At 34.3% G+C, this 22,992-nt stretch overlaps 1 protein-coding gene across 3 annotated transcripts in view; it reads left to right on the forward strand.

Annotated features, from left to right (window-relative positions):
• The window catches only part of LOC115212413 (serine/threonine-protein kinase SIK3), a 325,311-nt gene that overhangs the window by 207,214 nt on the left and 95,105 nt on the right, over nt 1-22,992 (forward strand). For all 3 annotated transcript variants that reach the window (XM_036502737.1, XM_036502738.1, XM_036502739.1), the window contains exon 2: nt 15,506-15,622. In XM_036502737.1, the coding sequence (XP_036358630.1) occupies nt 15,506-15,622 (117 nt within the window). The remainder of the gene's footprint in view (nt 1-15,505; nt 15,623-22,992) is intronic.

Here is a 22,992-nt window from a genome sequence, read left to right on the forward strand (position 1 = left end):
AAGCAATGGTTACCGACTGGAAGAGCATCTAGCCCCAAAATCCTACACCCAGTTACTTCTCATATAAGCCATACTGGCATGGGAAAAAAATGAACATTAAACAAAATGAACAAACTGTCAAACAGTATATGTTGCTCAACAGAAAACATAGCTGCAGAAGGAGAATATGTTTATTTTGAGCAATTTGTTTAAAATGTTAACCCAAACAACAACCACCCACTAAAAAAAAAATTTATCTATTCATCTCATTAATCTTTATATAAATTGGCCAATATAAATGTTTGTGGTTGGTTGGTTGGTTGCATAACTTCTGTTTGGTACCTTACCATCTATTTTGGTTCTTGTAAATGCATAGTTTTCTGAAAAATGCATTTTTTTTTAATGAAATTTTACTTAGATTTTTGATGGAGTAGATTGTGATAAAATTTAGAATAACCTAAATTTATTTAATTCAGCTATACAAATGAGATTCTGTTTTATTTAATTTATTTTAAGGTAAAATATTTTTCTTATGAAAATTAATGCTCATTCCATTGTTTTGTATAGTCACCAAGAAATTTGATAAGAGTCAAATTGTAATTTTTGTATGCTTGCCATAGTTACTGAGATTTACCCATAAATGATGTGTCTATAAAATTGTTGATCTAAAAGTTACTGTTACTTGTTATCAGTGATGTAAAAGATATCAATTGTGTTGGGCTTGGTTCCTATTTTACATCAGTAAACTAACAAGTTTCCTCAAATTCTGACAACTTCATAGCTATCAGCTGAAAATAGTTTAACATGTCTTGTCACTACATGCCAGTGGTGTCTTGTTGTTTAGCCCCAAGTCAGTTCTAATCAAGCAGATCATTGAGCCAAGGCATTCCAGTTGTGACTGTCCATTCTGATTAGGACAACATTATCCAATGTGTCTATTTTTTATTTAATTGTTAGGTGTGATTTGAGGTAGATTTAGGTGCTATATCTAGCAGCTTAAGTGACCAGGAAAAGCTTCCCCTACACTAGGATTTATTATATAAGTATGAATGGAATAGGATGTTGGAATGGTCATGCCTTTCCCAAATTAGGATAAATAGCTTCACCTATGAATTGAAACTAGATTGGGATAACCCTTAAAGACAGAGCTTCTAATGTGATTGCTCACCCTACTAGAAATAACAGCTAAACCTCCCTCAGATCAGACCCAACCCTCTTAGAAAAACACTTGTTGGATAATGTAGTCTTAAACTCCTTACTGTGCATAGGGAAAAGACATGATGGCCAAAGCTGGATTATATTTGATCATAGCTCTCCTTGTTCGGATTTGGCCTGGGTCTAAAGAACGGACTGTCTTGGCTAGTTCTTTATTCTACTTGATGCTTTATTAGTTCTGTTAAGTTAGTTTGGCATCATTCAAACATGAAATCTTCAATTAACAGTGGCAGTATATGATGGTGATGATGATGATATATAAACAACTGAGAAGAAAATAACTGTGCCACTTAAATAGGCAGCCAACACTTTATAGTGATATTGCAGAGTGTTTTATTTTGTTTTGTTTTTGGTTTTATTTTGTTTTCCATGTCACAGGCTCTGCTGTTCTTACTTTCCCACCACCTCCACAATAGCAACAAGTTATGATGCTTATGTTATCAATTAGTGTCTTACATTACTACACATATGCAGACACAACACACACACACACACACTGCTCTTACCCTGCCATTCTTTTAATCAATATTATCTCAATTTCTCCTCTTGGATCCCCCCCACCCCCACCCCGCCCGTTTCTCACTGTTACCTTGTTATATCAGAGATATCATTTGAATCTTAAGAAAGCATTAAATATATCTTTTGAAACTATTTGTAAACTTTCACCCAGACAGCCTTGTCTTTGGGTAGAGCCAAGGGGTAGGGTGAAGGAGTAGGAGGGGAGCAGACTATTTCCAAGATGTTTCTTTCATTCTTTAAACTAAATACAAAAGCTTTAGATACCCCCACCCATCCCTACCCTACCCCCACCCATCCCTACCCTACCCCCAATGTCCACATTTCTTCTTTCCATAGAAGAAGAAGAAAACCTAATTTTCTAACTCCAGGATTGACTCTGAACCTTAAACAAATAGAGCAGGTTTCTGTGAAGCACCCCCTACCAAGGTCATAGAATAAAATAGCCTGCAATGCAGATTCTTCTTTATACAACCTGTCCCCTCTACAGTGTACACTATAACTCTTGGTATTCACTCTTCTCTGTCTTCCATTAAGCCTTCATAAGCTAACTTCCCCTCTTCTCTCTCTCTCTCCATCTGTATCCTTATAGTCATTATTTACCAGATGAAACTTCAAATTTTCTTTTGTGTTTATTATTATTATTATTATTATTCACTGTTTATGTTGTTCACCCCACCCCCCATCGTGTTAGTGTGGGTAGAATGGATCTACTAGTTCAAATATTTGCTTTTGTTGTTGAAACAGCTGTTTTATAAACTGACTGTTTTTCTGAAAAATGAGTACAGATGGTCAAGTCATTAGAGAAGGTCAACTTGTCTACCAACAGTAGGTCAGTGGTTCAATACTTGCTGTACCCTACTTTACAAATACTCTTAACTTCCTGAAATAATGGGATTACATGATGTAGGAACCGAGTTTCCCTGAAATGACACTGTACTCTGTAAAATAAAGAAGGATACTTTGGACAATGTATTACCTGATATTCAAAAATTGGTGAAGTAGTCATGGTTGGAAGATCTTTCTCAAAAGTTTACTCAATCAGATTTGATCTGGAGTTAAGCAACTTTCTCAACAACTTGTTGTAAGTACCATAATTAACTCCTATTCTGGGTTCATATGTTTACAATAGAATGGACTCTTAAAGAAGGTGGTGGTGGTGGTAGCATTGTCATTGTTGTTGTGGCAATGGATTGAGTCTACCTCCTATAAAAACTTAAATTTTCTTCTTTTTTGGGCAGTTCAGGTCTCTTTATTGGACAGTGGTTGAATCCAGCTTAAGCAAGCATATATATCCATATATTATGTGTAAGCATTCTCTCAATTTCCTGTAATTCAGACCACCTAATGATCCCAGCAGACAAAATGGAAAAAGTGTTATTTCAGAGGATGGCAAGGGAGATGTGCTGGAACACCCACTCTGACTTATGAGGTTCACATTTGCAGATAGCCATCTCCACCTTAATAATGGTGAACAGGGATATGCTTCAGTGACCAAGAATGCCAGAAGTGTTTCCACTGCCACAGGCTTTTCCATAAAACTGGACTTCTGATGAAGTCTGAACAATGTTCATTTGGCTTTTGGCCCTGTCTGAAGAACCTCAAAATGCTGTGGCCCCTTTTCAGCTGTCCTTCAAATTTAATAATTCAAAATATCCCTCCTTCAGAAATAAGAAACATGTCAAATACAAGCCATCATTGAAACTGTTGCTATAGTTCTTACACCTTAAGAAGCTATTTTATCTGCTATGCCAAGAACAATTGTTCTCAAAATACATTCAGAAATCATGGAAATGGTTAAATATAAATCTAGATAGTATTCCATAGTATTTTTTGCTTTCATTAATAGAAGTAACTACATTGTGAAAGAACCATTCTAGCCACTTGAGATAGTTCCTGGTTCTATGATACAATTTTTCTTTTTAACCCTTTAGCATACAAATTACTCTGTTAAATTTAATGTTTATTTATTCACATTATTTTGAATTAATCAGGTATTATCTTGTAGCTTTGATATTTTGATTATGTGATTGTTTAATTTCAGAATGATATTATGAGATAGGAATGAGAGATCTGATCTGGCCAGTTTGAGCATAAAACAGTCAGTAGATTTTGGTCAAACATGGCCAGTTTAACTGCTAAATGGTTATAGGATCTAAATTAGAACCTTCCATCAAAAATTCCATGTTAATTTATATTACAAACGCCAATTTAATAATAACTATTTCGATTTTACTAGTTCCTTTTTTTTTTTTTTTTTTACATAATTTCTATGGCTTGGCTGTTATCAGAATTGACTGGTGTAATTCTCTATAATTCAAATGTAGAGCTCTGATCAATGTAGCCAACACTGACACAATACTTAAAAGGGTTTAGTATTTTGCTAAAACAAATCATTATTTGTTCCATAAACAACAGCTGTTTCATTCTTTTATTTTCATACTTGCTTCAGTTATTGAACTATGATCATGCTAGGGCATTGCCTAGCAGGGCTTAATGAAACAAATTACCCCTGTACTTGCTTTAAGTCTTGTACTTATTTTTATCACTCACTTTTTGTTGAACCACTAAGTTACTGAGATCTACACAAACTGACATGAATCATCAAGTTTAGGTGGGACACAAGCACAAAGACACACATACACACACACACAGTATGAGCCTGATTTTGCAAAACACTGGAGAATATTGATCAGCAGCTAGAACTTTTAGTACATGATGCACACAAACCAAACAATACATACCTATCTATATGCCCTTGGAGAAGCAACACAAAATCCAACTGAGGCTAAAAACAAACTTCTAACAGTGTCAGGGAATTTTTAGTACAGGAGGGGGAAAACAGAAAGGGGTTTTTTTATAGACATATTTTATTAATCTTTATACAAAGCATCTGTTTAAAAAGCCAATCTGCAAAGGGAGCTTAAGAGTAATGCTTTAGCAATTTAACTGACCATATCCGGCCTCTCACACCTACCCTACAATATCATTCTAAAAATAAACAATCAAGCCAATGAAATTGCAAAGCTGTGAGAAAAAAGCATGATTAACTAAAACCAATATAAATAAATATTACATTGACATTTGAATGCTTAAGGGTTAAAGACCTTACACAATTAGTGTCTACACATCACACACTTTCATGCATACACACACAACATGCTTCCACATTGTTTCTGGCCACCAAATCCACTCACAAAGCTATGGTCAGTCTGGAGCTATAAAACAAAAGACACTTGGTGCCATGAACCTGAAACCATACAGTTGTGGAACAAACTTCTTAACCACCCAGCTATGCCTGCTCCTACAGACATTTTAAAATATAACAAGTTGGTTAAGTTTGTAAACTTAGTTTTATTTACTAAATAACTATGTTCTAGCTTCTTCAGTTCACAGTAACTGCTTTAAACCAGTTCTACCTGCTCCATCTCCCAATTCCCATTGCTTCTCCATGCCACTGCACATCTTTTCTGCTTTTCTTTCCTTTAAGCTAACACTTACATCACTAGCCGTATTCTCAGTTCGTTTCAGTTTGGTGTATTTCCATTTTTATCTCAATCCTCCTCTTCTCTGCTGCACCCCTCCCCCACCATCACCACCAACTCCTTCCACTACTACTGCAACTCATTCTACTGCCAGTCTCACTGAAGTGTACTGAGGTGTACTGGTTCTTCATTTACATAACAGGGTTAATACATCTCAATTAATATTGAATTAAATGTTCACCGTATTAGGACAATGATGATGGTGATGGCGATGACGGTGATGATGATGATGATGACTTTGGATGGGTGATGATGATTGTAACCTGACTGATTGAAAAGTATGTGATGATAATAATGGTGGTGGTGGTGGTAGTAACTCGGTGAATGAAGTGATGACGACAATGCTGGTGGTGGTGGTGACGACAGGTTGTGTGAAGTATATTATGATGATGATAGTGACAAAGACTACACAGATTGAATGAAGTCTATAATGCTGATATTGATGATCATGATGATAATGTTGATGTTCAGATACAGATTGAATGAAGTCATTGGTGTGTATGTATGTGTGTGTGTGTGTGTGTTTGTGTATTCACTATCTATTCAGTAATGTTGTTAATAGATATTGAGTATTCATTGAACGAGCTGTTTGATGTTTGTTGGTCCTGCTTTCAAGGAAACGGTCCACAGTATTTGTTCATTGAAAGTGGAGGCATTTTTGATACATTGAATCAAATGTTTGATGTGTGTTCAATACACATTCAATCAACTGATTGATGTGTGGTGTGTCGGTCGCCGTTGTTTAAAAAAAAAAAGAACCAACAAAACAACAACAAATAAACAAAAACAAAATCCCTGCATCTTGTAAAACTGAACAACCATTGACATGTGGTGACTAGATAGTTAATGCTGGCTGTTCTCATTTGCTGCCTTCATAATGAGTGACTATAAAATGATAAGATGATGAGGCGGATGGGTGGGATTGTTACAAGTGGGTGGGTTGTATTGATGTTAGGATTAAAGTTGATGTCCACCACCATCAGGAATCGCATTTTGGCAGCTGCTGTAATCTCTTCACACACACGCGCGCGCACGCGTTATCAAGCTAATATGTTTATACATTTCAAAAGCTGCCAAATGTTGTTAAATCGCAGGAAAATAAATAAATAAATGAATAAAAAATATATATATAAATCAAACACTGTCTCTTCCACATAACAAATGTTCAACTATTGTAAAAAAAATATCGCGACAAAAAACACCCACAGAACGCCAATATTCTAGCTTTTTTTTCTTTTTGCGTGTTAGTTTCTTTTTAATAACTATCAGCCACGACCGCCGCCACCACCACCTATTGTAGTATTTGCCGCTTGCAGTATTTTCTTTCATTGTCATGTAACGTTCTTCATTTTGTCATCGCTTTTCATCTTTTGTCTGTTATCCTACTTAGTATTTTATTTTCCTCTCTTTACATAAGAATGTGTGTGTGTCAAAGAAAGAAATGGACAAACTCCATCGCATATTCTTTTATTCTTCCATAGGCTTTATAGGTGCAGGTGTGTCTATGTGGTTAAAAAAAAATTGCTTCTCAACGATGTGGTTTTGGGTTTAGCTCCTATGTATGGCACAGTGATTGCAAACATGGGCATACACCCCACGGGTATTCCTGGCAAAATTGAACCATAGTCGCCAGACACAAGATTCTCATTAAAGTGATTCTTTTTTTTCTTTTTTTAGTCAATAATGTACTTTTTTTGTACTCAGTACTTAATAAAAGAGTTATTAATAGATTATTTTCTGTTGAATAATCATGATAAAATATTAAAAATAGTTATTTTATTGTAGCCATTGCTGAGACATACATTTTTCTGGGAAGTTATAGTGGGGCTTGGGGGGGAAAATAGGTTGGGAAATATTTGTGACACATTGGGCAACCAAAGCCTTGTGAGTAGATTTGGTTGGCAGAAACTGAAGGGAGCCCATCACACACACACACACACACACAAATATGTATATGTGTGTTTGTGTAACTTTGTTTTGACATCATCTGATAGCTGTAAAACAAGTACTACCATCATACAAGCAATGTTTGTTTTCAGTCTTCCATGAAAAGCATCTCTTACCGTGAGGAAACATTACCTTACTTGGAAGCAGGTGAAGTTGGCAATAAGAAGAGCATTCAGACATGAAATATCTGCCTCACAGAATTCTATCTAACCCCTGCAAGCATGAAAAAGTGGACATTAGATTATGATGATGGTGGTGTGGTGGTAAAAAAGAAAAGGAATCTCTGTGTTTTGTTTTCAAATATACTTCCAATTAGATAAAAGCAATAAGAAAAAAAAGACCAGATGATGGGAAAATGTTTTGTGTGTGTGTGTGTGTATAAAGACCTGAATTTAATCATGGCAGCAAATATTTCTGATGACATCATCTAACATTTGTCTTTCCACATTGGCTTGGATTGACTGGGTCAACCAGATCTGATGAACCAGTGTTGAGCTCTATCAGATTTGGCATGATTTCTACAGTTTTGCATTAGGATAAAACATATTTTACAAATATTCATTAACAGGAAAGTAAAATTTGGTATGTTTATGTCCCTATAACTTAGCCATTCATCAAAAAAGACTGATAGAATAAGTACTAGGCTTTAAAAATGTCATGGGGTCGACTTGTTTGACTAAAAACCTTTCAAGGTGGTGCTCCAGCATGGCTGCAGTCAAATGACTGGAAGAACTAAAAGAATATATATATACTGAGAGAGAGGGGAGAGAAACATAGGAAGAGAGAGGTGTATGTATATGGGTGTAAGCATTGCTGTGTGGTTGAGAAATTTACTTCCCAGCCATATGGTTTCAGGTTCAGTCCCACTGGGCAAGTCCCATCAAGGGCAAGTAACTTCTACTATAACCCTGGGCCAGCCAAACCCTTGTTAGTGAATTTGGTGGATAGAAAATGAAAGAATCTTGTTGTATGTATGGTATGTATGTATGTAGAAGTGTGTACATGCAAATGTGTGTGTGTGTGTGTTTGTTTACTCTCTGAAAGTTGTGGCTATAAGCAATGTTATTGTCAATTCTGTCAACAGACCATCCATTCACTTTGCATCTTCCATTTCCCAAATGAAATACTCCAAGGATCCATCTATTCTTTTTAGCTTATGTATATAGGTGCTGGCGTGGCTGTATGGTAAGAAGCTTGCTTCCCAACTACATGGTTCTGGGTCCAGTCCCACTTTGTGACACCTTCAGCAAGTGTCTTCTACTATAGCCTCAGACCAACCAAAGCCTTGTGAGTGGATTTGGTATACTGAAACTGAAAGAAGCCAGTTGTGTATGTGTGTGTGTCTTTGGGTTTGCCTCCTCACCACTGCTTCACAACCAGTAACTTAGGAGTTCAGTGAAGGAGAATAAGTACTAGGCTTAAAAAATAAAAGTCCTGGAGTCTATTTGTTCAACTAAAATGCTTGCATAGCTGCAGTCAAATAACTGAAAGAAGTAAAAAATAAAAGATATAGCATCTTCCATCTCTACAAAATATACAGCTCCATACACAGACAATTATCCGTTTCCATCATTCTCATACTTAGCTTCACAACAGCTCTTGCTTCATGCTTCACACCCATCATCTAAAAACCCCAAATTCTGAACTCTAAGCTGAAAGCCATATCTTCTGAATAAACCATTGTTACAAGAGCTGCTTATCTACAAAAACAGTAATGCCCCTTACAAATTTTAATACAGCACCAGCAATAGTTGCTGACGAAATATATCTCTTTTAAATTGATCAATGGATTATATCTGAAACTTTCTTTATCACAGCAATTTAATCAATTTTAGAAGTTATTAATCACTGAATCAACTAGACTAAGTAGCTACACCAGACAAATTTGACATTCCAGTAAAACTCTTTTTCAATTATGGTAAGAAGTTTAAGTTATGGATTAAGGAATTCGAGTGACTGTGATTCTCAGAGTTAATCCTAACAAATTAGAACTTTTGTTCATAGCCATCAGACATGATTACACAACTTTTGATAATGATTTAAACTAGCTAGAAGTAACTTATGTGAAACCAGCCAATGAAATATATGTTGGGTATCTTCTGTCAATGCAATTTCAAAAATTTGATGGCAACTGATCAATTTCTACCAGATTAAATCAAAACATGATACCAACTGGTGTCATATTTTAATTAAATGTAAATATTATCTAATATCCATTAACTTCTTGGGTTATTTAATTTCACACAGATAATTAAGTCTCAATCCCAAATGTCTTTGGCTACTTTGAAAGTTATCTATACTTCAAAATAGTAAAGAATTACAGTGGACATGTGAATTTGCTCTGTTGTACACCAAATAGAAACCTTCATATGGTTTGAAAATTAGTTTGTTGGTTCATGTTTCCTTCTATCTGGGGTTGCTGTAAATGTATTCTATGAAACATGATATTAAACAGGTAACACTGGGTATTATTAATTACTAGCTTAAAAGCCACACTTTGTGCATACCTTTAAGCTAGTTCCTGCAGAGGGCTAATTGGGCCTGTGGCCCAAAACTATAAAGGGCAAAATAATAAAGCATTTATTGGTACCCTAACAATATAGTATTATTTAAAATTCAGTTTAAATGAAAAACTTGTAAGTTCACAAATTTTTGGAGTTCTTTTAAAATTTGAATTTTCAGTTGTTAGCATATAACAAATCCTCATCCAGACCTGATCACAACGTTGAATGTTCAAGAATCACATGAAGGGCATTACTTCAATCCCAAGTATAAAAAGGTATAATATGTCTATGAAGAACAAATGTCGACTGAGATACAGGGTTCCCAGGCAGACAGACAGATAGAATCTCGCGTTTATTATTGTAGATCAATTACGATTTAGTTTCTACCATCAGAACAGAATCAGTATCATCATCATTGTCATAACATTCAATTTTTCCACACTCACAGGTGTCAGGTGGAATTTAAGGCAGATTTTTGTATAGCAGATGCCCTTCCCGTCACTAGTCCTCGCCTGTGTCTGTGCAAAGTAATATTTTCCCTCAACTAGAAATCTTTTCCACTTGAAACAAACAACATTGCATAAATGACAATGATGCTTGCGTACACCATCACATAATGTCAAAACAGTACACACACACATATATATGAGTCAGGCTTCCTTCAGTTTCCACCTACCATATACACTCCAAATATTTTTATCAATCTGGGACTATAGTAGAAGACACTTGCCCAAGGTGCCATGCAGTAGGACTGAATTCAACGCTTGCCCAACATACCACAGAATGGGACTGACTCTAAAACTACATACTTAGGGAACATGCCTCTCAATAATGCAGCCATACCATCTAATGAAATTATTAACTACTATAGTATCACAATATGGTAGACTTGTGACATTTTTTTTTTTCAAGCTCCTTAAATAATTCTCAAAAATCCTCTTACTACATTGTCAAAAAAGAAGCTTATGCTGTTATAGAAACTGAGAAAATAGAAACATTTCCTCAGAAAACAGATTACAGATCCATTTCACATTTGACTATAAAAAACAATGGCAAGAAAAATATAATACTGTTTCAAAAAATTGAATTCTCTCTCTCCCTCTCTCTCTCTCTCTCTCTCTCTCTCTCTCTCTCCTGCTGTTGATTTGGCTCTGAGAATTTTTCATTTGATTGTCTGTCTTGTGCTGCTCCTTCTTTAGAGTTAAAACATAATACCTTATTTCAGTGTAAGGAATTTTAGGATTGACAAAGAAACCAATTACCATGTTTAACAACATTTAGATGGTTTAACATTTTTTAAACTTGTCCAGCATCATTGTGAAGAAAGAAGAATTGTATGGATGCAGGATCTCTTTTGTCTCTGCATTAATAATGATGGCAGAAAAGGGCCAAAACTTATCTTTGATATTTTTTTTTGGTGGGGGGGGGTATATTTTCGATTGAAGAACTGCAGTCTTTATACATTAATATTAGAATTTTTCATTTTATATGAGTCTGTAAGCCATTGTAGTCTGTAGAAGATATATGGTGAGTTGGTACCGTGTTTACAATATCTTCTCCAAGTCAATGAGAGGACTTTTACATGAATGGTTGATTTCTTACAATTAGATCCCAATTTCCCTTAAATGACATGTTGCTCAAAAAAAAAATCTAACCATTGATTAATATGGACATGGGTTCACTGTGAAAGGGAAATAGATGGTGATGCTTATAACTGCCTTTGATCATAGCTGATTTAGGGGGTTAAGCAACAATAATAACAGCATTAACAATTTTCCAAGTGACAATTAAATATAACAATACCAAGTGACATTAAATATAATCAACCATCATTAAACAAAATGCAAACAAGTGTATTTCATCAACAAAAGAATACAAATTGAGAATATTAAACTGATATAAATTAAGCAATATGTATTCTATGTACAACTAGCTGTGAGAGAAAGAAAACTGTAAGCATATTTTTTCTCTGTTTTTGATGTGTGGTAAAAGAGAAGTGGGTCACTCAGTGGATTGTTTAATAGACCATTTCTTAGAGATAACATCCAGTTTCCTTCTGCGATCAATAGCATAGAATATTTAAAGTTTCATGAATTGGGCTATCACAGTTGTGGATAACTTGATTTGCATATTTGTGTCATGTCATAACCCTCAACTCTATCATCATTTTTACCAAATGCTATTTTTAGTGTTCAATAGTACAAGGTAACTGATTTAACCCTGTGAAATATCAATAAAATCTAAACTTCTGAACACACTAAATACATTTTACATTGTTATTGTTGGCACATTGTAGCAAATGTCTTAAAATATGTAGAATCACAACTTCTGTCTAGTTCTAGATTTAGTCATTATAACACTAATATAACTCTAATTATTTGTTATCTCTAAAGTTGTGTGTTTTAATTAACTCTCTTTTATCTTTAGGACTGATTTAGCTATGGAGTGAGAAATATTTCATTTTGAGACAAAGCATGAATATATTCTTTTATTGTTGGAAGTTCAGCATAATTATGAGATTATATTGTAAAAACTTAGTTAATGCTGTTGGTGCTAGGAGGTGGACACGGTGCAGTGTTTTGGGGTTGTGTAGGGATTTGGATGATATAGGTTGGGATGGTAAGAATGGTGTAGGTGTTGGAGGTGATGTTGGGATGGTGTAGGAGGTGGGAGTGGTATAGGGTTTGGATGTGATTTGGAGGTGGTGCTGGGTTGGCATATGGGGTAAGGTTTGGAGTGGTGTAGGATCTGGGTGTGATATAGGGGTAGAGAAGCAGAGAACAGGGGGCAGTAAATTTAGCCAAAGTTAGAAGGGGAAGAAACTGTTGCATTTGGTAGTAACAGACAGTTTTTTGGGGGAATCATTTTGTTGATTTTTTTTTTCTCTCTCTTTGGCAGACTATTTGAAGTGTATATAAGAAGTATGAAGCTGTGCGATAGAGAGACATGGGTGTTGAATATGGTAGATCAATGAAGACTGAAAGCAGGGGAGAAATGAAGCATACACAATATATTAGCTTGTAATGTTAACTGGTATAAATTAATGTAAATCAGAAGTAGGCAGAGACAAGCTGGTTGTTATTATTAAAGGTGCCATCACAGACATGTATGGATAACGAGTGCTGCTATTACTTAAAGGGTCCCCAAGGTAGAGGAAGACCAAGGAAAACATGGTAATAAGTAATGAGGGCAATTCTCAGTGTTGGTCCTCTTAAGAAAATATGACAAAAAGAAGAAAAAAATAAGACAATTGGTTCCAAACCTATCCAACCTGTGCCATCATGGAAAATTGCGTATTAAAACAGTGGTGGTAGTAGTGACAATGGTGGTGGTGGTAGTAACAGTGGTAGTGGTAGTTACAATAGCGGTGGTGGTGACGATGGTAGTAATGAATTTGATATTTTTGATTTAAATGATTGTAGCTTCCATTTTTCTCTGATAACTGCCAGAGTTTCTCAATTTTCTAATTATGTACCTTGGTGGGTGGGTTTGGTTGCAACTGATAGTTTTATAAATAAAAGAAAAAGTTTTTATCATTCTAGATTATATGGAAAGTGATTCATACAGCAGTAATAAATATCAAGGAAGATGTGTTTTGGATATATTTATTTGTTTTTCTTTTTTATTTTTCCATATTTTATATAAAAATGAAACAAATCTTCTAGTATTAACCATGCTGTTTTATTAGGTTAGAAACATAATTTCTTTTCTAAAACAGAATCAGAAAGAAAAGAAGTGATTAAGGAGGATGTTTAGAAAATATCGCATTCAATTTAGTCATCCTGGCTAGCTTCTAGATGTAAAAGTGGTACTGGTCTGTAATATCTCTCTCCATAATATGCTATTACTTGATGATAAATCATTTTCATTCCTGAACATTGTAGAATAATAAAAAAAAAGCATGTGAATTTTATTTATATCATAAGGATAATGACAGAAATGGGTTTTTTGTTTTGTTTTAAGCCATGTAACTCCTCTATTGCAAGAACCATGTTCTTTCCTGACCCCCTCTTTCACACCTTAACTCCTCATCTCCTAGCATAAAGCCCACTCCTCTACTGTAGCCCCACTCAGTCAAAGGGGATCTTAGCTCCACTTAGTCAAAGGGGATCTTAGTTGCATGATGATCTTACTAGTGCTGGTGCCATGGAAAAATTTACCTGAGATACATTGTAAAGTGGTTGATGTTATGTTACAAAGAGCATCCAACAGTATAAGTAATGCCAAAACAGACACTGGAGCACAACGCTGCTCTTGTACCCAATGCCAACCTGAAACAAGGATATTAAAAGATGATGATGTTAAGTGTGATATTTATGAATGGAGATACTATGAAGCATTATTTTTCATAAGATAAGCAAGTTGGTATGGCATTGTTCATTTTACGTCCTTTTTGTTTTTTATGCTGACTTAAAGCTACTTATTTGAGGTAGTATTTTTTTTTGACCAGATGCCCTTCCTGTTCCCTACCATTACTTGTTTCTTAAGAAAGGAATTTCTTTTTCTTCCACTAAACTTTGATAGTGCAGAGCTACAAGTTATCATGTTCACCAGGAAATGTAGGCACAGTTTTGCCATTTTTTGCTTGGACCTGTCTCTTGGAAAGAAGTTGAAATGATTTTGCACATGCACACACATGCATGCACAGATAATATATAAGCACAGACATAGTTGTGCGTTTAAAAAGTTTGATTCCTTATGTGATTTCTGGTTTAGTCCCACTGTATGGTACTTGACATACAAGTCTCCTGTAACCCTAGTTTGACCACAACCATAAGGGTATATTTGGTAAATGGAACCGGAAAGAACCATAGATGTATGTGTGTATGCATATATATATATATATATGCGTGTGTGTGTATGTATATATATATGCATGAGAGAGAGAGATGTATTAACTTGCTTCAAAACAAGTGAAGGTTGGCAACAGGAAGGGCATTTGCCATAGAAAATCTGCCTCACTGAATTTCATCCAACTCATAGAAGTATGGAAAAGGGGACATTAAAGCAATGTGGTGATGGTGAGACACATACATTTAGTATTCACTGCCAGAAAAAAAAATGTATTCAATACCATAGTAGAGATAAACTATGTATTTTATTCTGGTTGAAGCAGTTTCTTGTTACGCAGTACCACCAGTGGCTCTTCAGACAAGTTATAAACATCACTATATATATACACACGTATGCATGCACATGTACATATATACATGCAAATATATAAACACATACATCATGTTTCCATAGGGTTTCCATATATCATTGTTTTGTGAGTAGGATTGATTGAAAAATATTCCAAATAGTTGAAGTAGAAAACAAAGATTATTTTACATGCTAATTGTAATTAATCAAGATGTTCATTTGATATTTAGACAGGGTGAATGAAATATCTCTGGAAAATTACATGAGGTATCATATTAATATACAAGACTGTAAGCACAGCTGCAGCAATATAAAATATATCTCTGTTAGCTAGATGTAGTTAAAAAAAAAAAAGAGGTAGTCAAAGGATACTTCTCTTGAAGAATTTTGGAATTAGCAATGTTAAAAAATTATTAAATTCTAATTAAAATACTCAGTATGGAATAGAAACTAGTTTGAGTTATTGGATTTAGAGAAACCTCACAAGGCTTTAATTTATCTTAGACTGGTATAACTTTTTCATTTTTTTAAACATTATTTTTAAAATGTTTTATTTTCAGATTGATTTATATTTCATTGGTTGTCTTATGTTTACCTTCAAAATATAATAATGTTAATTAAAACTAATGCATGGATGTTTATCTTTCTTCATTACAGGTAGCAATAAAAATTATTGACAAAACCCAACTGGATCGCGAAAATCTCAATAAGATATTACGGGAAATACAAATAATGAAATTGTTGCGACATCCCCATATCATCCGACTTTACCAGGTTTGTAAATACCTTGATACTATTCAGACAACACAAGGTTGGAAGATTGATAACTATTAAGATGCTTTTTGAAATTTTTCAATCTTTATTGTACTCACTAATAACTTCATTTGCATGTGAGGGTGTATGCATATGTGCATGTATAGATGTATGTGTGTGCGTGTATATATATATATATACACGCACACACACACACACATATAAATTTAAAAACTAAACCTTTCTGGCATGAGATATTTCTTTTTAGTTTCTATTTCAACATTTAGAATACTTGTTTGTACACATGTATGGATAGATGTGTGTTTCTTTTTGGGTTTTTTTCATCTAGATATGTAATTTGGGTCAGACAAATTTCTCAGATTGATTTTTGCAACATAAATTCAATGATACCAGAATCCGAGGGACAAGATTTTCATATTTTATTATTACATCATAATCACCTATAAAATAATCATGTGTATGTGTGCTTCTATAAAATGTATGTATACTTGCATGTTTTAGTGGACAGGTATGTGAGTGAGATTTTCTCTCCTCCAACCATTATTTCCATTTTTATTTTACTCTCTTTCTCTTTTTCTAATTCCTTCTTCTCTCATTCCTACTCCCATCCATCTTCAGTTCACCTTACCTGGTACAACTATGTCTTTCACTCTCCCCATCCTCTCTGTCATGCCTTCACTTTCTTCTGCCTCACTCCTTCCTACTATTATGCTTTAAGCAGGACAATATATATATATATATATATATATATATATATATATATATATATATATATATTGATAAAATTATTATCTAAACAACCATGTGCCACAAAATCAAAGATGTCATATAGAGAGAATAAGCCTGGGGCAATAATAAGGCTTGAACATTATTTAACTAAGCATGAGTTAATTGGACATCAATTAATTAAATGTCACTTAGCTTTGGATTGAACTATTACCTGAAGATAAATGACATATCTTTTGGTTGAAGACAGTAAAATAATAGAATTTATTGTTTGTCTGTGTAAACCAGTTGTATAGATAAGTCAGTGTTATAAAAGAAAAAGAAATTTTATTTGAGAGCAGAACTTTCAGTCAGGAGGAGTGATAGTGGACCATAACCCTTCACTGGGCCTCTGGGGAATGTCTTCAAACCAGTGATGTGACCCAAATACTTGTGGACTTTACTAAATTACCCCAGGTGCCTTTAGTGGAATCCTCTCTGGTATATGTTCTGACAATAACACCTCCAAAGATAACTCTAGTGCTAAGCTGTATTGGTCCAAGCCTTTCCCTTGGATGCATGTCAGTGTCATGAAGAGGAGAAGCTTGCTCAGGCCTGCATATACAAGTGCAAATGCATGGTCAACATTGACCAATAGAGACCATCACACTGTGTTCCACCACCACCACAAACACACACATACACATAAACATATGTAGATAGATATATCCCTTCTACTATAAGCACAAAGCCTGAAATTTTACAGGAGGTGGGGGCTGGTCAATTGCATCAACCCCAGTGCTCAACTGATCTTTTTTCATTGACTTTAAAAGGATGCAAGGCAAAGTTGAACTCAGCAGAATTTGAACTCAGGGCATTGAAACAAACAAAATACTGTGAAGCATTCTGCCTCGGTTGCAAATGATTCTACTAGATTGCTGCCTTTTAGATAGATAAATAGATATATCATATATCTAATCATTATATCCTACTTACTTGAATGTATTATAAGAATGCCACAATACTCTAGTATTCATCTTGAGAGAGCATCTCATATAGACATTTAGTACTCTCAATCACTAACTGTCTGAACATATAGACATTTAGCACTAAATATCTATGTGAGATGTTCCCTTGAGATGAATACTACAGTATTACAGCATTCTTACAATATATCTATGTTAAAAATATAATAATTTGCTACTTGGTAATAATACTTCTTCCATTGCTAATATCTTATATATAATTTTGTCATTTGTATTTCGAAATCATGATTCATCTAGATTCCATATCTTCACTTTTACATCCGAATGTGAATGCCCTCTCCTACATGTCACTTAACCATGATTGTAATTCTCCTGACCAATTTCTTTACTATTCTATTCAACACAAAAGTTGCAAGGTAGCACTTTAGTTTCATATTGATAATATAAGGACTCTAGTAAAGAATAAATATTAAATTTATTGCCAATTTTCTCCTTCAAGTAAATTGTTATAAATTCACTTTAGTATAAAATTCCATGATCATAAGTGTCTGTTTGGTGTGTGTGAGTTGATATGTATATTAACACACACACATACAAAATGATTTTTCTTTCATTGTCTATTTATTCATAAACTATTTCTGCCAAAAAATCTTTGGAAAATTTTTGTATTTTTTTGTCATAAGTTATTTGAAAATTCTTGGCAGCCCTTGTATTTACTTTGAAATTTATATATCAAATGTTCTATATATATATATACACACACACACACATACAAGAGAGAAAAGTACTGAATACATTTAATATATACTAAACTTTATTCATGTATTCCATATAGCGACAGAATGGAGCTTCGTCATTGAATAAATAAATAGATAAATAAATAAATATTTTTATGTATTTATCCATATATGTATATATATTATATTATACTTATAAATTTCAGTGAGATTTCCTTAGTAATGTATTATTAATGAAATGATTTTCCAGCCAGGTCATAGTTGTTCCATGTGATCAAACTTAAGATAAGACAGCACCAGACTTTATTGCATTCTTGTATTTACCAAAAATATTTTCAATATCAACATTATTGTTAGGGGAGTATTTTGACAGTGATATCTGTCTTGGACTAAATACCTTTGCAATATTCAGTCCATATATGCGTATGTGTGTAGATAGATAGATAGACAGACAGACAGACAGATCATCATCATCATTTAACATCTATATTCCATGCTGACATGGGTTGGACAGTTTAACCACAGCTAGCAAGCAAGAGAGCTGCTCCAGGTTCCACTCTGATTTGCTTGATTTCTATGGCTGGATGCTCTTCCTAATGCCAACCATTTTACAGTGTGTGCTGGGTGGTTTATATGTGGCACCAGCATGGGTGTTTTTATGTGGCTCTGGCACAGGGCTCTTGAAGGTCAATCCTCTTCAGCAAGGGGAGTGGCATTAGCATTTTTGCTGTGGAGGATGGGTCTTCTCGAGTATATGTATATGGTGAAAAACTAAAAAGATGAGGTAAAAACACAAGTAAATAGAATGCGTTAGGTTTACGCTCAGCAAAAATAGAAGGAAAAGTATTTTTAACATTTTTGAAAATTTGCTCCTCTACAGAAAGGAAAGACAAGATGAGGAAAATGGAGAGAGAAAAGAGCAATTGTGTCACAATTAGACAATCACTGCATACTGAAAAATTATATCATTTGTTCATTTAATGCTTGCCTTTGCTTGTTTGCATGGGCTGGACACAACTGTTTGAAGCAGTATTTTATGGTTGGTTGCATTTCCTGTTACCAACTAATATCTGGGGTTTTTTTAAGTAAAGGATAGTTTTTTTATTGGCTGTCTTTGACAGTATCTAGTCCTAATGTCAACAAGGAATGTAAACATCATATCACCATTTCACTCAAACAGTGACAAGCAAATCCATGAAAGTGCAACATTCATACACACATACACACACGCACAATGACTCTCCAGTTTCCACTTACCAATTCCACTCAACTGGATATTAGTCACTCTGGGGTTATATAATAGGAGATATATGCACAAGTGGCTGCAACAAAATTTTTGTAGTGGAACACTATAATGAACTGTCTACCTTGTATTGCATATAAATATATCAATAATATAAGAGGTGGTAATAGTGAACCGACAGCCTTATATGTTTACATATGTGTGATGTGTGTGTGCATACCTCTATCTATCTATCTAGAATACATTAAAAGTCAGTTTGAATCTTGCTTGCTTGTAATGTTACTCAGCCAAACTGGTGCATAATGGGAAATTACTATGAATTAGGTTAACCCTGAAATGTTAATATGAACGGAATGAAACAAGTTTCGTGTAAATTGGTAAACTGGTTTTTAGGATATTAGGGATTTTTGGGGTATAAATACCCAAAACAGTGCATTACGGGAAAATGTTCCGAAAATAATCTAAATCCTGAAAGGGAGGAAACTCTTGTCTTTCTATTAGACAGTGAGTTGACAACAAAAAAAGCATTTTTTTTACAGTGAACATTTCTATGTCCACTTTTGTTAAACACAATATTTTTATCATTTAGAAATGTGATTTCAAAAATGTAAGTTGTTTGTACAGTAAGTATTTATATTTTAGCTTTCTTTAAAGACAATGTTTTTGTTTTTTCAAATTATTTTCAAGTGAATACCATTACAAAAATTTTTTTTGGCATATTTAAAAAATATTCTAAAGTGAAAATCACTTTTAAAATATAGTAAATATTTCGTAAAAGACCCGTTCTTAACCTCAGTGTGAAATAGTTTTTTGGGGTTTTTTTTCGAGTGCATTCAACGTATCTCACCGCCAAAGATTTGGCTGCTATTTCTAGCACGCTCTGCTACCATGTAACAGCTATTTGCAATAAAGGACCCGAAACACCTGTTACGTGGTAGTAGGGCATGCAAGAAATAGCAGCAAATCTTTTCTTTTCTGGGGAAAAGAGCTGTTTACACATGATTTCAATGTCACATTCGTTGAAAGCTTGCGAAATAACCTGGAAAAGAAAAAAAAAGCCCACGAAACAAAATCCTGTTGCTGGGAAGCTGAGAGTTTCCTGGTGACCCAACGGGTCACAGGTATTCTAGTATATATATCATCATCATCATTGTTTAACATCCATTTTCCATGCTAGCACGGGTTATATATATAAATAAATGGAGTTAAATGCAAGTGTTATTCAAATTCTTATTTTTCCATGTTAATTGTAAGCAAGGGAAAAATACACGCATCCATATATATATATATATATATATATTATATATATATATATATATATATACACATACATACATACATATAAAAAAGAAGTTTGAAAACACCACTATATAAGATAAATTTAATTTTCTTAGAAATTTTAAATGTTTCGGTTCTTCTTGAAAAAGGAACCTTATCAAAAATATTTTAAAAAGTTAAGTGTAAAAAAGTTCATAATTGTTTCTTACTGGTCTCAACAGAATCCATGAGGTGGTGTTTTGTCGGTAGTAAGCATAATAGCTGTAAGTTTAAAGTTGAGTGTAATAAAAAAAGTTCATAATTGTTTCTTACTGGTCTCAACAGAATCCACGTGGTTGCTTTTAGCTCTCTTATGTGTCCGAATGACCAGCTGCAGAATTGGCAGTAGCAGCAGTGACTGTTGGTCGTAGTAGTAGTAGTAACCATGGTGGTGGTTGGGGTTGCAGCAGCTCATTGGTTGTAGTAGCTTAGCTGTAGCAGTAGCAGCAGCAGTAGTGGGGGACTGTTGATCGTAGTAGTAATAGTAGTGACCATGGTGGTTGTAGTAGTAGTGATAGTAGCAGCAGTTGTGGTGGTTGTGGTAGATTTTCATTTTTCTTTTTGGAAGACCAATGTATTGTTTTAATATTACTGGCCCAGGGTGTTCAAACTTGGTCCGAATTTTCTAATGAAATAAAGTTCTTTATTTTGGCGTTGAGTGAAGGTTACGCTATATATATATATATATATATATATATATATATATATATATATATATATATTATCATTATTATTACTATTGCTGATATTATATACTCCAGGAAATCTATATGGTTAAGGTAATATGTTCTGAATTATCCAACAGAATGCATTTCTAAATTCTTATCTGATGAGAATATTATTGGATATATATATATATATATATATATAATATATATATATATACATACATACACATATATCTTTTATCTTTATCAGTTATTAGACTACGGTCACACTGGGACATTGCCTTGAGAAATTTTAGTCAAATTAATCGACCTCACTACTTATTTTCTTTTTAAGTCTAGTACTTATTCTGTTGGTCTCTTTTGCTGAACCACTAAGTTATGGGGATGTAAACACACCATCAAGTAGTGGTGGGGGCAAACAGAGACACACGCACCCACACACACATGATGGGCTTCTTTCAGTTTCCGTCTACCAAATCTGCTCACAGGCTTCTGTCAGCTCAAGGCTATACTAGAAGACACTTGATCAAGGTGCCATGCTGTGGGACTGAACCCAGAACCTTGTGGTTGGGAAGCAAGCTTCTTACCACAAGCATGCCTACTTCTATAGTAGTTTTGTTTATCCAACATCCTCCTGTCTGTCCATTCCCAAGTACAGACTCAGCTCCTGTGGATTTAGCTACAGGTCAGCCTGCATCCATTGGACTGATAAGCCACTCGTTATTACCCCATCTTTTATTCAATCATGATAAATTTTGGAGTACATCCCTTCCAGAGTTAGATTTGGCTGTTATTACTAATTGGTCAAATGATCACTTAAAAGCTCAGTAGTTGGTAAAATATCGACCCCCCCCCCAACCCCATCACTTGATCTGGTGTTCTATCACCACATTTGTACCAATGCTGCGGGAAGTAATATTGTTATTCCTCTGTTTTTCTCACCTTTATTTTCAAGTGAAGTTAATTAACTGCAGTTTCAAACTATACATATTCAGACTGTCTGAAATATTGATTTTTAAAGATATTTATAATTAATAATTGATCTATATCACTTGTAAGTATTTCACTCAAAACTTCATCTTTCACTCACAGGTCTTCATTTAAACCTGTCGACCTTGCTACGAACCCAATCACCTGAACAATTCAGTAGAGACTTGTTTGATTTCATTGACACCAACAAGCAATATTACAACTACCATTGTACCATCTCTATCACTGCAATTATCATAACATGAGGTTTAATTCAATATGTATATTGAATTATATGTGCTTCTATTTGTGAATTCCTCCCTTTCGTATAACGATTATTGCTAAATTCTATTATTTAACTAATTATTTTAAACTTGACTAAAATAACATCTGAAAACCCATCAAGTAGTATCACAAATGAGATGGCAGTAATAAACACAAATATATTGTTGATAGAAAAGTTGAACATTCTATGAGAATGTGTTTTCAGAAACAACAATATTTTCATAAATGTTAAGAAATTCTTCAGACTTGTAACTATGTCAAAGTTTCCCCACTTCTCTCATTCCAGGCATGGCATAACTGGTGCCAGACTGGAGAAGTTGTCAGGAAACAAGACTAACTTGTTAATATAATTTCATATTCTCTATACTCAAGGCCTAATGAGTCAGGTATCTGCTATGTAGATCTTTCTTGTTGGTGTAATTGAAATTAAAGTGTCACTGTAGAGAATTCTTAATATAAT

This window comes from Octopus sinensis, linkage group LG5, assembly GCF_006345805.1.
Source record: "Octopus sinensis linkage group LG5, ASM634580v1, whole genome shotgun sequence".
NCBI lineage: Eukaryota > Metazoa > Mollusca > Cephalopoda > Octopoda > Octopodidae > Octopus > Octopus sinensis.